Source organism: Pezoporus occidentalis, unplaced genomic scaffold, assembly GCF_034315485.1.
Source record: "Pezoporus occidentalis ecotype Australia unplaced genomic scaffold, CSIRO_AGI_Poc_V1 ctg6, whole genome shotgun sequence".
Classification (NCBI taxonomy): Eukaryota; Metazoa; Chordata; class Aves; order Psittaciformes; family Psittacidae; genus Pezoporus; species Pezoporus occidentalis.
Window position 1 is genome coordinate 5,558,441 of NW_026915943.1, and position 16,577 is coordinate 5,575,017.

The 16,577-nt window shown below is 38.0% G+C and overlaps 1 protein-coding gene across 36 annotated transcripts in view; it reads left to right on the plus strand.

The window, feature by feature from the left end:
- The window catches only part of DLG2 (discs large MAGUK scaffold protein 2), a 1,003,655-nt gene that overhangs the window by 620,298 nt on the left and 366,780 nt on the right, over window positions 1–16,577 (plus strand). For all 36 annotated transcript variants that reach the window (XM_062639108.1, XM_062639096.1, XM_062639094.1 and 33 more), the window contains one exon: window positions 7,104–7,154. In XM_062639108.1, coding sequence (XP_062495092.1) covers window positions 7,104–7,154 — 51 coding nt within the window. The remainder of the gene's footprint in view (window positions 1–7,103; window positions 7,155–16,577) is intronic.

The window sequence follows — 16,577 nt, forward strand, 5'->3', positions numbered from 1 at the left end:
GAGTGTTTATGATAACTCATATGTTAGGGTGTCAGCAGTGGCAGAAGCACAGAAGAAAATGAAAGGCAGAGTGACTGCAAACTTCTGCAGCTGTATAGTAAATGACCTGAATTGCACAAGAAAGAATGTAATTTAGTGGAAAAAAAAAAAAATGACGGTTTCTAGTTTTCTGGAATGCACTGTTTGAAATTCCTGCACTGATCTATCTTATAGATTTAAGATACAGGAATATAATGAATTTTACATTTTACAGAATTATTTTTTTAAGGATTCAAATCCTAAACGTCAAAGTATCTCTATTTAATCAGTGGGCCGACAGGCACTTTGAATGGCAATTCAAACTGAAGACTAAGGCACACAGCGTAAATCAGCCCCTTCTGATGCCTGAAAAAAAAAGCCTAGACAACTCCTTAATTTAGATTCCTACCTGTTAGAAAGCTAATATGATGGCATATGAATTTCTCTTAGTGTAAGATAGAAAGCTGTAAGCACAAAAGCTGAAATTTGCATTCTTCTTCTTTTGCTGATACTAATTTCGTACATCTTGGAGGTGCTAGCCTAAACAGAATTCATGCATTGATGTCATTTCATTTCCACTTACTGTGAACCTCATTTGAAATTGTGATCTCTACTTTAATCTGCACAGTGGATTATGTTTATGAAAGTGGGAGTTTTGTGATGGGTCTGAATTAAATATATCAAGTGCTTACACTTGCAAACAGATAGGCACTTTTGTTCTGTGGTGTATATAGGAGATCATGTTAAAAGTTTAGCTGGAAAAGATGGCAAACTGGAAAGCTAATAATAAATAATCCTTTAGATGAAGTGGGATTAGATAAAGTGCTCAATTTGGTATGTATGTGTGTGCATCTGATTGTGAGAGAAAAAGAACAGATTTGGAGGTAGGAAGAAGGGAGAAACAAAAAACGTAAAAAGAATGAAAATCAGACAAATCAGTGGAGGATGAGGTGAAGACATAAGAAGTTGTGATTAGAGCTAGGGGATGGTGATTCACTATAGACACAGAAAACATTATTTTGTTCTGAACAAGATTTGAGATATGAGGCAAGGTAAGATAAAATTAGGGATCTGGGAGTCAACCAGAGAACAGTGATAATAGTTACTTGCTAAATGAGTATGTCTCCAAGAGAATGAAAGCAAGAAAACCCAGAAAGGGGAGAAAAAACAGCGAGGGAGGAAAAAAGAAAGGAAAGGATGTGTATGTATGGTATACAAACAGTGAAGAAGGCTGACTAAAAATTAAGACCTGGAAAAGGGTATAGGAGACATCTAAGAAGAAAAGAATGATCGAAAGAAGTACCCTTTGAGCAGGATACAAGTTGATTGTGAATGTGCTGTAGATCTTTATAGGTATTGACCAAGAGCTGGATGTGGCTTCTGGGAGCTCTTCTAATTGGGTGTTGAGGGTGATACTTCCCCTAAAAGGCATATAATGGCTGATGGTTGAGTGCTCTGTAGGCATCTGTGCAAGGATTCACAAATCAAGTGCACACATACTGTGTAAGACCTATTCCTGATTAAATATAAATTTCTTTCAACAACAGATAGTCTTTCACTCTCCATTCTTCGTACCAGAACAGTCATATAGTGATGAGAAAGTTTTAGGTTATGGTAACTTTTCATTCAAAAAACTTAATATATTGTCCTAGTTTCCTAAAGGCAATATGGATGACAATGAGTGTGCTTAGTTACGCACTGTGAGTAAAAATAGATGTGGCATATCTTAAATAAAAAGGTCACAAAAGGCACTGAAGTAGATAAGAAAGATTAGCATGAAAAGCTTTCTGTCAGCCTCTTTCGGACAGTTTGAAAACACAAAATCATCATATTTGAAATCAGAACTGCAGGAGAATGCTTTCTGTATGTTTGTCTGCATTTAGAAAGGAAAATTTTAACGCTTTAGGAAAACAGTATCAAAGGGACAGGTTTCCTTTGACGTTAATGGAGAAAAAACCTTAATCTGGAGATGGCAAAGGGCTCAATAAGGATCAGTCTTTGGTCCTGCTGATAAAGAAATCATGAAGGGCTATTTAAACCTTATCTTCATTAAACTACCCAAATGGACTTGATGTTTCTGAAATGTAAAATGGACCAGCCTAATTATGCAGCCAATTGGAAAGTTCTAAAGCACAAATACATCCTAGGGTCCCTTGTACAACAAGAATTTGGCGATCTTGTACACCGGTGAAGTTTGGGTGGTTAGGCAGCAGGTGAAACCATACAGCCAAAAGAATACAATTTGCCTGTGGAGTGAAAATCAGTGGCGGAATATCTTCCTAAGCGTGTGATAATAAAAGTAGAAAAAGCAGGTTTTTTTCTTGAAGGCAGCTGACAAACAATATCAGATTCACTATAATTAAAAATGGATTTTGTCTGTAATAAAAGTCTACAGATGTAATTTTTAAGCAAAACGTTCCCTTCTCAAAAATAAGACTAAGCATAACAAACAGCTCTAATGACAAATTTTGTTGGAAAGAATAGGTGCAATGGTTTCAAAGTATTACAGTTGTATAAATTGGAGCTGGTTTGATGACATTGTCACTATTGTAATATAGTTCTTATCATTAAAATTCATATGATGCCATCTTCATCTTATTGAGTGGGTGGATGCAGTTGTAGATGTGAAGTACAGCAAGAAAGAATTAGGCAATGCTTACTTGTTTGAGTGTAAACAGGTCTGTCAAATCAAATAACTGTAGAAGTATAAAAGGTATCATGTTATTATTATGAGAAAAAATATATCTATAAACGTCTTAACAAAGTGACAGAGTATGTGAAAATGCAGAACCCAACAGGGTATTTTTCTTCAGGATTTTAAGAATCTGTCACAATCTGTAGAATTGATTTTCATTAAGGGACTGCTTCAACTGCTTATGCTATTCTAAAACTGCACTGAGAGAAACTTCCTGGGAAGTCAAAGTCAAATTCTTTGCAGAAAGGAGCAAACAGTTCTGAGTCTGTCAGGTCCTTATTTTGCTGTTCTCTGTGCTGGGCTTTATTTCAGCTTTTTCACAAAAAAAGTATAAAAAAAACTCTGTTCCTGTTCCTTCTTTCTCATTCTTATGAAAGAAAGTGTCATCTGAAGATAGCTAGCACTTTCATATCAGAAAGATAAGTGAACTCTAGTGGTAGAAGTGATTCAAGCTTCACCAGGAAATTTCTCTTGAATGCTGGAATCCAGATAGTATACATTACATCTCTTTCTTAAAGACATTTCCTTGTCAAAAATTTGGGAGAGTACTCCAGTACAGCAGGTACAGCTGTAAATAAAAGGCATCTGTTACCCCACCTTCACAAGTAGTTGCTTTAAATATTGGGACTTAATTGAATTCGGTGACTCGTTCTACAGAGGCTGTAAGTTCATCAGACCCTGGATAATAAACATATGTCAGGTCAAGGGACGGAGAAGCCCTTTTGCATCTGAAGTGTATGTTGGTGATGCTGTTCCTGAGCAATAGGGCAACAAAGGCCCTCGAAGTTATCTAAAGGTTTCATGCAGGCCTGTTCCTCACGCGGCACTTATGTATATTGCCTTGGTCAACATCTTTTCTGTTCCACTGGAAATAAAACATGTTCCTGGATGAGCCAAATTTTGCATACAGACTTACAGATCATATCCTCCCATGGACCTCATCTTGTGCACTTCTTACCATCTTCTGCCGAGTCCTCTGGACCTGTACTGTCACAGGTGGCATTGAGCACTCTTTCTCCAGAGAGGCAATATTAGTGTCCCAAGTCACAGAGGGAAACCAACAGCAAAAGATCTTGGCATGAGCTTTTGGAGAAGGGGTGAGACTAACTGGGCTTGTGGGAGCAGGTGCTGGATATGCTGTGCATGTGCTGCCAGTTACAGGTGCAGACAAGCCCAAAAAAGCAATCAGAAAAGCTGCTAAACCAACATTCTGACCTTTCACTGGTGTATAATGATGAAAGACACACGATATCCTTTAAGCAAGAACTTTGTTATCAGCCTACAGGTAAGAGTAATACAGAGAAAACAGATTTAAGGCAAGTGCTCACCAAACTCTACACATAATTTTTAGACTCTATTTGTACAGAAAGTGAAAGGAAAACTCAGGGGCACAATTCATCTAACCTACCTGAGATTGCTAGTGTAGGATGAAGTGAGTTAAGACCTAGAAGTGCCTGTTGCTTCTCACTGAGTATAAAGAGAGCTACCTCTCATTTCAGGATTATAAATATAAAATTTTGGTAGGATTAAAGACATTTGTTGTGTCAACCTTTTGCTCTTGAAAGATGGGACAGAATATTCCCAAAATGACTTGGAAAAGCTGATAATTTCTTTGACTGTGGAGGAGAAGAGAAAACCATATGAAAAGGTTTGGAATTTTTCATAGTCGCCTAGGATCATACAGGGCATAGGAAAGTTTGCTGTGTTCTTGCTGCAATCTGATATAAAAGCAGAATTCAGAAAACTCATGGAAATGCAAGAAATGGAAGTTTTGCATTCAGACAGCTTATTTAGATGCTTTGTCAGGCCAGAGACCGTCAAGTTAAAATAGACAAAAGCAGAGGGTATGTCCATATGCTGCTAAATGAGAGGACCGAGAAACCAGTTCCAGCACCGGAGCCATGATTCTCCTGCTTAACTGTTGGCTACTCCTGGACTATTTGCTTCCAGCAGACTCCAGACAGAAACAGCCTTAAGCACTGAGACTTGGCTGAAAATTAACTCTGATTTAGCAGCTTTGGTGCAGCCAAAGAGTCTAAATATGAAATCAAATGGTGCTAGCAATAAATAGTATTGAATACCATACTGCATCATCACAACTGCCTTAAGTAGGTGCAACATCGAATTAGATGGTTTATGAAATAAGTGCATTGGTCTTCTGAGTGACCAGCAAGAAAAACAGGGCAATGAATGCATATGTAGATAGATATGCTTAAATAAAAGGAACTGGAACAAGATCATCTTTTTAATTCGTATCAACCCTGCTGCTAAGGAACCTGGTAATAGATTTCTGCTGCGATTAATGGTAATTTGAACTGAAGACCCTTTTGGAATTGTGACTGTGGATGATAAAAGAAACTCCTCAGATGATGATAATCAAGATATAGTTTGTGTGCAAATACAAATTGAGTATTCAGCTTGCTTTTTCCCCTTTCATCTCTATACAGAGATTGCTCACTTCTCATGTCCTGCTTTTTCCTATTTTGCTGCACTAACGAGTTTTTAATGCAAAGGAAAAGTGATTATAAGCAGTGAAGCAAAGACAGCTTTATAGAGCAAGACTGAGGAATTGAAGACACAGATCACAGCTATCCACCAACCTAAGATGAAAGAGAAGTTCATGAAAGCAGAGACATATAGATAGCTTTGATTTCATTATCATTAGACAAGAAAGGACGAGAAATGGATGAGCTATAAAGCTATTCATACCTACTAAGTTGCCTATATTAATAGAAGAGTCCATGCAGAAAGCATTAAAGTGATAACATAAACCAGGAAAATATCCTATAAAATATCCTATAGTAAAATATTTGTTCATATCTGGGTTTAGTGTAGTGTGATTACCAGATTGTAATAATGTAAAAAAAAGACACAGGTATTATGTATGTATTAAATATTTTATTCCTTGATGCTGTAGTTTTGTTTCATTGTGAAGCATGAGTTATTTCCTTGGACTACTCTCCTTCTTCCTCTTTCCTTTTGAACGTAGATTCTAAGGATTGTATTTCTATTACTGTTTTTGTGGTTTATCGGAGCTTGAATTGCAGACAAATTAAATAGTTGGTAGCATTTATAGGAAGTTTTTGTTTGGTAGCTATATGTACCTAGTTGTAATATTCACAAGCAAAGCAGGTAATTACACTTGAAAGGTGCTTGACTAGATGAAGAATGATTTGTGTACTGTGTTTTCTGATTGCAGTTAGAAAGCTAATACAGGAAATTAGTGGCTGGGAGTGGGGAGTAGTAACAAACATTCTTGCTCTGAGAAGTAACAGATTTGTCTCTCCAAGTTTTGGTCAATCCTAAGGCATCAGTTTTGCCTTACAATTCTTAATTTTTTTTCATTAAGTATAAATGAAATAAAACAATAAAGCAAAACTATTTTCCAGGAAACATCCTATCATCACCAAAACTGAGCTGTCATGATTCATAGGCAATGGCTATTATTTTTGATTAATCAATATTTTCTTGCCAAATCAAAAAGAATTGCTGCCTACCTGCAGCTGAGGGACATTGGATTCTTCTCAGGTTTTAGTAATAGAAGTGTTTTCATTACTCTGCAGTTTCCTGACAATACAGTCAGCTTTTGTAGCATTTTCAGATGCAGTACTATGAGAAAGAAATGTGGAAACAAAGGAAGGGATGTTAAGTGAATTGCCTAGAGGGACAGAAAAAAACCCATGCCAGACTGGAACAAGGTTTCTTGAAACAATACTGCTTAAATCAGTGTCATGTCTTGAGCTGATAGATTTCTTGTCCAGTGCAATCCATTTTGGTGCTCCAGATTTTGTAGTTTAATTTATTTTGACACTGAAACTCAGCGTAAGAATTACATTAACATTCTGTGCCTTTTTGCCATTCAGCTGTCTATTGCAAAGGTCCTCTGTCATGTTCTTGCCCTAGGTTAATAAAGTAAACAAGATGTATTTCAGTGTATGTATCAGTGAGTGATTTTTACATAAGTACTGTGAATTTCCTGTCTGGTTTTGTAGTACAAGGTAAATTGGAGCTCATAAGGCAATGAATAATTAATCTCTTTTCCATTTGTGGGAACAATTTTTAGAAACACGTCTTCTATTTTTGCCATGAAACTATTACCTTGGAAGCTATTTAAACATTTGTGCCAAGTCCATCAACACACTATATCAAATATCAGTCAAATCATATGAGTGACTTGTTATTTCACACATACTGAACTGTTACTCTTTTCAAGTTCATAGGCTTGATTACATGCCATTCAAGACAAAAAAGAGCTACGCAGGCTATAATTTAGGTAGCCTCACCTACATGTTCATCATGTAAACTGATCATACTGGAATATCTGTACAATATCCCTATCAAAATACTTTCCATATGCATTTAAGGAATTTTCTGTTTTCATTTTCTGTAGGTCAATGGAACAGAAATTGAATATGAATTTGAAGAAATTACTTTGGAGAGGGTAAGTGTACATTTTTCTTCTCTTATAGGAAAAAATAATCTATATAAAAAATAATGCAATTACTTATGAAATTAAAAATGGCTAAGAATAAAATTATTTGCATTTTAATTAAAGATGTCTGCTCTTTATTCTAAACAATAAAAATGTGGGTGATACTACAGGATATGCATTTCATGTTTTTAAGAATTTTCAGATGTAGCTACTTGCAGACCAGTATCCAGGCTCTTTTTCGCCATAACTATACGGATGCTTAACTAGGCATATGATTATTGGGAAAAGCCCATGTGACTTAGCTTGTGCCATGGAATTGTGGTGTCTAATCTCATTTAATCTTAATTTCCTCGCATGTGTGCATAATGGAAGACATCTATTTTCTCTACTATAGAACAAGAATTGCAAAAGTGTTTTTTATTGTCTATAGGCCATATCTATGTGTACAGACACGTTTATGGATGTCCAAATTACATGAGCTATAATCAGAGCTGGCAGTGAAGGCTTTGGTGGTAGTGTGGTTTAAAAGTCTCATAAAAAGAAAAAGAAATAGTTAAACTTTGTGCTGCATCCCGTCTTCCTGGATTTGGTGGGTTTTCCTTGGCTTTTGGTTATGTAATTTTCCTTAGACTGCAGACTTTCTTTGCCTCAGGATCAAAACCAGATGGCCATATATTGTGTAAAAAAGAAGGTCTAAGATTTGTCATGCATCATAGTGCTTACAGAGATTTCCAATGGATGCAAGATTGTCATTGCTGAATTCCTTCAATATTCTACCAACATTCTGCTAACATGAAGTTTTGCCATCTTGAAGCAAACACAGTTAAGCTTCTTTCTACGTAAAACGTTTGAAGGCAAGGCCGCATTTACCAAGATGTGACTGATGACATATGAACAAATGCCTGTAAGGTAGTAAAATACCATTAAATTAGATACTTAGATTATACAATTCATTGCACTTTTTCTCCATGTTATATTTTTAATTGTCCAGGATAATAAATTCCATAACTATTCAACTTAAAGCGATAAAAGCTTATGTTCTCACTGATTTTCTCTCTCTGACAGATTATGAAACAGCAATATATCTTTTTACCATAGCTATCCTTGTAAAAGATAACATGTAAGGTTATAGGCGCTTTTTATCTACTGTCTCTCAACTTACTTGCGCATCACTAGTTATTCATTGGACTAGAGTTTCCAAAGGTCACTGAACAGAACAGAATGCCTCCTGGGTGATATCTTGAAAACCACTTTATTTTTAACAGATGTGTAAGTTATCAATGTACATATTGAACAATGAATGTGATTTTCATCACCTGAACCTGTGCGATGCAGATAATTAGTTATTCACAACATAATACAGCACAATATAAGTTACAAAACTGAACAACAATAGCAAAAAATGGAGGATATTTCAGTTGTTTTCTGGATGCTGCTGAATCTATGGTTTCCGATTGTTACTGCTTGAAATGTTCTGTCACATGTATCAGTGTTTTGTGTCAAAGGCAGGGTACTGTGTCTGCTGTTTTTTGTGAGAGATATAAAACACAAGTGATTGCCTTTAAATGGCTGTATTAGACTAAAAGCATTTTCAGAAGAAAGGCATTCTCCATGTTGATTACCCATTTTCTTCCACAAAACTGCTTTTAGAAATTAGGTGGAAAAATCATCTCTCTGTACTTAATGGCAAAGCTGCAAAATGTATTAAGGTTCCTGCTGTTGAGAGATAAAAAATGTAGTTTGCCCATATCAAACAGTTTGCAATAAACTCCATTTTAGTCCAGTTATCCAAGTTACAGATTTCTGCATCCCAAAACCATCAGATATTTTCTTCATGACATTTATCCCCATTTTTAAAAAGTCAGTATAATTTAAAGGATTTTACAATGTAAAAGATAAATTGGTTGAAGATATAGTAGGGCTTTTGCACTCTTTCCTGCTTTTTTTTATGTAGCAGACTGAAAGGGAAGGTGGTAAAGGATTGATTACTTGTTTCTATAGACTTTGCAAGGACACCATGAATTTAATTGTAGGAGGTCACTTTCCTCAATAGGTGACATGAATCTGTGGGATGTATTCCTGAGGAATTACTGCCTTTGGTATGAACCTTGCCTCAGGATGAAGAGGTGGTTCCATCCCTTGGGGTAACAATAGGACCGCTGTGTGCATGTTGGCAGAATGTGTCCCATGTGGAGCTCAGGAACAGATCAGCAGGGTCTCAGAAATGCCCAAAGGAAACTCTGCTAAGGGATTGGCGGGATGAACAGTGCAGAGCTTGCTGAGCATCACTGAGCTGCCCGAGTCCCAGCTGGCATACCAAGAAATGACTGCAAGGATACAGTCAGCTAGTGTACAAAGCTTTATTTTTGCTCTTTGACATAATGTTGTTCAGTTGTTTCTATTTAAAATGTTACATCCTAGTTTACAGTTTAACAAGACTTGGGGATTTGAGCTTAAAAGGCTTCAGTGAGAGCTCACAAAAATGGTGAATTTGAGGCAGATCCACCTTAAAGCTGTGATTAGTGCTGTTCCAGGAGGTAAGGAAGTTTTAAATAGCCCCTCTGCCAGCTTCCTCCTTAGGGACATGCTCTTATCTTTTCACTTTTCTTCAGTTGTGCCAGCCACTTATCAGGTACCATCACCATTCCCTGATCCCCACAAGGATCACTGCTAAATAAGTGCTCCTCCTTTAGAGCTCTCAAAAGGACCTACTCGAGTAACACATTTAAGGGAAATCAAAAAAATTCTTTTCTCAAAATAATAATAAAAAATACAGTTTTAATTCCTTCAACTACCTCAGAGAATGTGTGAGTTTCTCTACCTTGCAGGCATAAAATGCAGATCCAGGTGTAGACAAGACTTGCTGATTTCTAATAAACTACAATGCCCAAATGCACGCTAATAAAAAATTCCTAAAAATAAGCCATTACCTTGCTCCAGCTTGAATATTGAAGGCACCATGAAAAGGAAATTCTACATAAAATGACTCAGTGCAGTGATGTTAATCTTCCATTACAGCAGGGCTTTGAAAATATATCCAGTGCTATCAAGACTGATATGCGCTTTTATACATCAGTGGTCAATGTAAGAGGAAACTGAACAGAGTCTGTGACAAAGCCTAGCCTAACTTCTCTAAGCTGGAGAAAAGTTCAAACTGACTGACTCCTTGGCACAGCGCTGTGCTTGGAGGGGTATGCTGAAGAGAGGATTTTAACAGAAGTTGATGGAATATCATCCAACATCAGTAGTTACCTTGAAGAAGGATAAAGACAGACAATGGGTCACTTAATGATTCGTGTCCTATTCATGCCAAGTTCAGCATCTGAGTTCAGTTCTCATTCCTTTTTTGCTCATCTAACCTTGTCTGTTCTTCAGATGTTAGAGAAAAAGAGGTCATTATGATTAGTAAAGCTGTCTTCACAGAAACTTTTGATGCTTCAACACAGATTTTCATTACCTGTATAAAATCATATTTTTTTTTGTGGAATAGGCTGTGTGGAAAGATTAAATTCTATCAACACTGGAATTAAAGACATCTAGATCGCAATGCCTTGTCATCATGAGATTGACTGACCTTGGTATCTGAACAGGTCAAGCTCTGACTGAGAAGTTTTCCAAGGCTGAGACATGCACAAAGTGGCTCTTTTTCTTTTATACTCCTGTGGATTGTCTGGCCTATGATAACAATTCAGGTTACATTGCAGGATGTCCCTGTTTTAAATGAACCACATAGTTTTACAAAGTTTTTAGTAACTTGTTTTGCTTCCTCCTCACTTTTTCAGATTTGGTTGCAATTGACTATTGGGCATGCTACAGTTGAAAGAGAGGCATGAATGCTCACGTGCCATAATGATTTCCTTAGAAAATCAGGTCAAAGATATTTCATAAGAGTAAATCATGCTTGATAATGATTTATCATCTTGAAGTCTGCTGTGACAGCTCTGATACATTTTGCTTTCTATCCACCCCATGCTCTGTTGAGTGAAGAGAGAGAAGATCTACTCTCTCCCTCTTCTTTGCTTTCATTTGATATTTCAGTGACAGCAAGTACCATGAGATTTTATTTTTCTAGTTCAAGATTATTATTCTGTAAAGGTTGGGTTTCCACATTTCCACTGCATTCCAGGGTCTATTCAAACCTCAACGAGGAAGGCTGGAACTGTAATCAGAAGTAAACTTACAGCATAGAATTTGAAAACCCTGAGGAATCAATGGAAAAAGCAATTCTTGTACATTTTAGTAGAGTAAGGAATTTATTTCAGGCCTGGGCTTTTATTTTCTTTGGTACCTTGTAAACCTAAGAGTTATTACTACTGTAATAGGAACTATTAATTATGCTGTTTTCATCAATAATTTCTTTTATGAAAATGCAGACGTTTGCAAAAATATAATAAGGTGCCTTGCACTGAATACTGAAGAGCAGTGGGAATTGGATTGCATTCAATGACACAAGGATTTTTACTCAGATCGATGTAATATTTTTTCTATCTATGTTTCTTGTTTTAACAGAGGCCATAGAATCATAGAAGCAAAGAGTCATAGAATAGTTGGGGTAGGAAGTAGCCATTAAAGCACATCTAGTCCAAACCCCTTTCAATAAGCAAAAATGTCTTCAAGGTTGCTCAAAACCCCATCCAACTTGATCTTGAATGTTTCCAGGGATGGGGCACCTACCACCTCTCTGGGCAGCCTGGGCCAGTGTTTCTATACCTTCATTAGAAAAGCTTGCTTTTTTGTGTCTAGTCTGAATCTACCCTCTTTTAGTTTAAAATCATTACCCCTTCTCCTGCTGGAACAGGCCTTGCTAAACAATCTCTCCCCATGTTTCTTGTAGGCCCCCATTAAAGTACTGAAAGGCCACAATAAGGTCTCCCCTTAAGCAGCCTTCTCGTCTCCAGTCTTTACCAGCCCAGTTCTCCCAGCCTGGCTCCAGAGCAGAGCTGCTCCAGCTGTCGCAGCACCTCTGTGGCCTCCTCTGGACTCGCTCCAACAGCTCCACATCCTTCTTGTGTTGTTGCCTCAGAGCTGGACATAGGACTGCAGGGGGGGTCTCACCAGAGTGCAGTAAAGGGGGGAGCATCACCTCCTTCGATCTGCTGGGCACGCTTCTTGTGATGCAGTACAGGGCTTTCTGGGCTGTGAGTGCACATTGCTGGCACATCTTCAGCTCTTTATCTGCTGTTTGCTTGTATGTCTGGGAAATAAGTTTTTCACTTTTAGAGTAATGTATCTGTTTTCTGCCTTTTTATAAGGTGTTAGACACCAGTTGTTCATGCATTAATAAGCTTTGAACTCTCAAGTATAAGATGGTAGGACATTGCGGTGCCAGGAAAATCCTCCTTTGTATGTTTCAGAAATAACAGAGTGAAGGTGAGTGGTCAAGAAATGGCCACTAGGAAAAGGTATTTTCAGTGCTTAAAAGCTTATTCTGTAGATCTGTGCCTTTTGAGAACCCAGAGTACACAAATCAATATCCAACCATCAACAGCCCCAGTGGAGTGGTCTGACATCTTCCAACAGGAGAAAGTAAATCTTTTAAAGCAAGTATCCCTCGGGTACCTGCTGAGCTCCTCCAAACACAGTCTTGCTCTCTGAGTGTTCATTTTACAGAACTGTATATATTCACTGTTGAAAGCTTTCTCACTGGGTGCCCTTATTATGTTTCTTCTTTGCTAGGTTCTGCCTGCTTCCTAAGTGAGAGTAAGTGGTGGTTATTCTTGCAGCCTCAGACTGAAATGAATTATAATTCAAAGGCAGCATCTTTCTTACTGACTAGCTTGTATCAGGTTTATAGTAGAATAGTGGCCTATGGGTGTTTATTGCAGTAAGGTACACCCACAGGAATCTTTCTGGAAGGGGCCACAGTCTGCCCACAAGAAGAGGCAGAAGTATCTATGTAGGACGCAGAGTTATCAGCAAACAGAAAACATGAATCTCATCTTTTTTGTTCTTGTGCAGCCAGTTTGAAAAACTGATCTCTTGGGTATCTATGCAAAGTCTTTGCCCTTTATGTGCCACATATAGTTCTGTAAAATGGAAAGCAAAAATAAGAAATATCCTTGGAAAGTGTAGTGCATGCAATCACTGTGCAGGAAATTCTCTTATGCTTTCTAATTCCAACTACATCTCCGCTTAAAGTTGACACTGATAGGCACATGTGTCTGTGGCTGCGGTTTACTTTCAGAGAGGTTGCAAGCATTGGAAAGGGCAGACTTTCTGGTCTCTGGATGCAATTAAGGCCCGTGTTCTCCTTTTGTCTCTTGTACCTTACCAGATTTTGCTTTGACCTTTGGTTGTGCAGGAGAAAGCTGATGAAAGATGAAGGATCCTGGTGTGCAGTCCTGCTAATGCGACACTGAAATACCAGGTCAACCTTTTCCAAAGCAACTGCAGAATTTGGTTGCTTTAGTTCATTGACCTAAATTAAGGTTCCTTGGAACGGTCTGATTTTCTTGTAACATTACTCACACAAAGCATGTGACTTTGTCACCTCAGAGCAGCCCTAATTGGGCACCCAAAATATAACTAATCACTGGAAAACTTCATTCTTTGTTCTTATTCTGTCAGACAGTCATTATATGCTGAAACTCTTCCTGGTTGTAGAGATCAGTGTGTCTTGTGGGGATCTGTTTCACCTGTGTTTGTAAGAGATCTGAAATGTGCCAGTCTGGAGCACATGTGGAAAGTCAGAAGAGCTGGGACATGGAGGACTGTATCTTTTTTGAGGGAGAGAACCTCCTGCCCAATGTCGTTAACTGTCATTCTCCACATTCACTGAGTGGGACTGGAAACTCAGTAAACCCATGTAACTGTCTTACTGATGATTATTGGCTAAAGAAGTGAAGGAACAACTTTCTACTATTATATCCCGCTTAGAGATGTGAACAAAACATTTTTATTTATTCCTATTGCTATTGACAGTTGCATTGCTACAGGTTGAGAGTGCGGTCAAGAATAGGTGAGCTGCCCATACCTGTCCCAAAGCAGTAGTAGGACTCTACATCCTCTACAGACAGGGATGGTCTGGACTGCTTCAGAATATGCAGTGCCAGAAGAATTTGAGTTATCCAGGGCAAACAGTAAAAGGCATGTCTTTTTTTACCTCTTTTTTATAAGGAAGACTTGCCCTATAATTCATCATTGCTACAGCTGTGCAGAGGGTGAATTCTTTCCCAGCTGTGGCATGGCAGCACTTTGCATCCCTGTAGTCACAATAGAAAAGCTGCAAAGCTACAAAAAGAGAGATGAAGGAGGAGGGCAAGCTATAAGTGACTAGGGAAAAAAATTAACTGCTACACTGTGATTAGGAGAAGAAGATGAAATAATTCTATACATTTAGCTCCCTCTGGGTGCCTATCAAAGAAATTCATATCTTCATACTGTTATCTTAAAATTTTGCTTTAAATCTCAGTGTCTGAAAAATATCGCATGGGTGCTAGCTCAGTTAAATCAGAATAGTGTATTTCCTTGGATTTATCACTGCAATGCTATTTAAACTCCTCTGAGGGCATTATCTCAGAGAAGGATGTCCCTTCCCATGCATGTGGGCTAGCTTTATATTTCAGATAGAGAAAAAAATATGTAATTTGGATTTGCACTCAATAATTCAAGCTTTCCAAGGCAAAGAATATCACTGTGAATTAGGCTTTTATTCGTTTGTATATTCATTTTTTAATGTCTATGTATTCACTGGTTTTAGTAACTCACACTGGGGTTTCTGGGTATTTCATAGGATCATAGAATAGTTAGGGTTGGAAAGGACCTTAAGATCATCTAACTCCAACCCCCTGCCATGGGCAGGGACACCTCACACTAAACCATCTCACCCAAGGCTCTGTCCAACCTGGCCTTGAACACTGCCAGGGATGGAGCATTCACAACCTCCCTGGGCAGCCCATTCCAGTGCCTCACCACCCTAACAGGAAAGAATTTCTTCCTTATATCCAAGCTAAACTTCCTCTGTTTAAGTTTGAACCCACTACTGCTTGTCCTATTCTACAGCCCCTGATGAAGAGTCCCTCTCCAGCATCCCTATAGGCCCCCTTCAGATACTGGAAGGCTGCTCCAAGGTCTCCACGCAGCCTTCTCTTCTCCAGGCTGAACAGCCCCAACTTTCTCAGCCTGTCTTCATATGGGAGGTGCTCCAGCCCCTGATCATCCTCGTGGCCTCCTCTGGACTTGTTCCAACAGTTCCATGTCCTTTTTATGTTGAAGACACCAGAACTGTGCGCAATACTCTAAATGAAATCCTTGGACGAAGGGCTCACAATTTGTTTCAATGAGTCCTCAGGTCCAGGGAAGATGAGGAGAGTTTTCCTGTTGTGTGAGCAATTTTAAATTACTGAATATTTGGTTATGAAATCTCACTGTGTTTTCAAAATAATTTGAAGAAGAAGAAAACTGGAGATTGTTTGATATATTCTTTTGAAATTCAGTCAGAGTCACTCGACACACTGAGTCATTTTGTTCCCAGAGGAGTAAAAGAAATTTCATTGTCCAATATACTGGATTGCAAGCCTGAAGTTACTTACTCTCTCTGCAGTGAAAACTTCAGGGAATTTGTTCAGGAAAAACATGTCAGTAGAAAATACAGATACTAGAAAGAAGGCACTGACACAATACTAGGAAGTAATCTAAAAGTGATCGAAACAAAAATCAAGTGCAGGAAAAATCTTGTATATTCTATATCAAATATGAAGAAAAGTTGAAAAGTTAAGTAGCATTTAAGAGTTCAAAACCCACCTATGTGAGTCCAGGTAAAAGGATTATTCATATCTACTTAAAAGCTATCCCTTTAATTTGGCCAAGATCACTGAGACCTTGAGATACTTATTATGCAAAAAGTTATTTTATGCAAGTCATAGCTGCCTAGAGGCAGCATTCTGCTGCTGTTTCTTTTAAATTATTATATTGACATTTTATTTTTCAGGTAATACCATTTATTTATTGCCTTTCTCTCATTTCCGAACTCACTTGTTCTCACCAGATAGTTTGCAGTGAGTAATTCTGCTGCATTTTTGTATTATTTATGGCTTTACATGAAAATTGCCTTTACTTTAGATGTAACTCTTTAGGATGTGGCCTTTCAGCTTATTTACTCTACTATCCTTAGATGACTAAGTCCATGCTTTATCTCACTCCTGTTTGGTGACTGGAATGTGAGCATCTAATGCAGACTGGCTGTGAAGCTGCCTTGCCAGGGAAAGGAGAGCCAGAAGCATCACAGGGGTGTCTTGTGCCATCCCAGGATAGCAGTATAATACAGGCAGACTGAAATTCTCTGTACAGGTGCAAATTGCAATGGCTTGCAGAGATTTTAGATTACAACTTGCAGAATACTGCCATTTCTAAAACAGATACTTAAGTTGTATTAAGTATTATTAAATAGGTAATGTTTTTCTAAAGAAAAAAAGCTTTTTGTGAAGCCGGGCA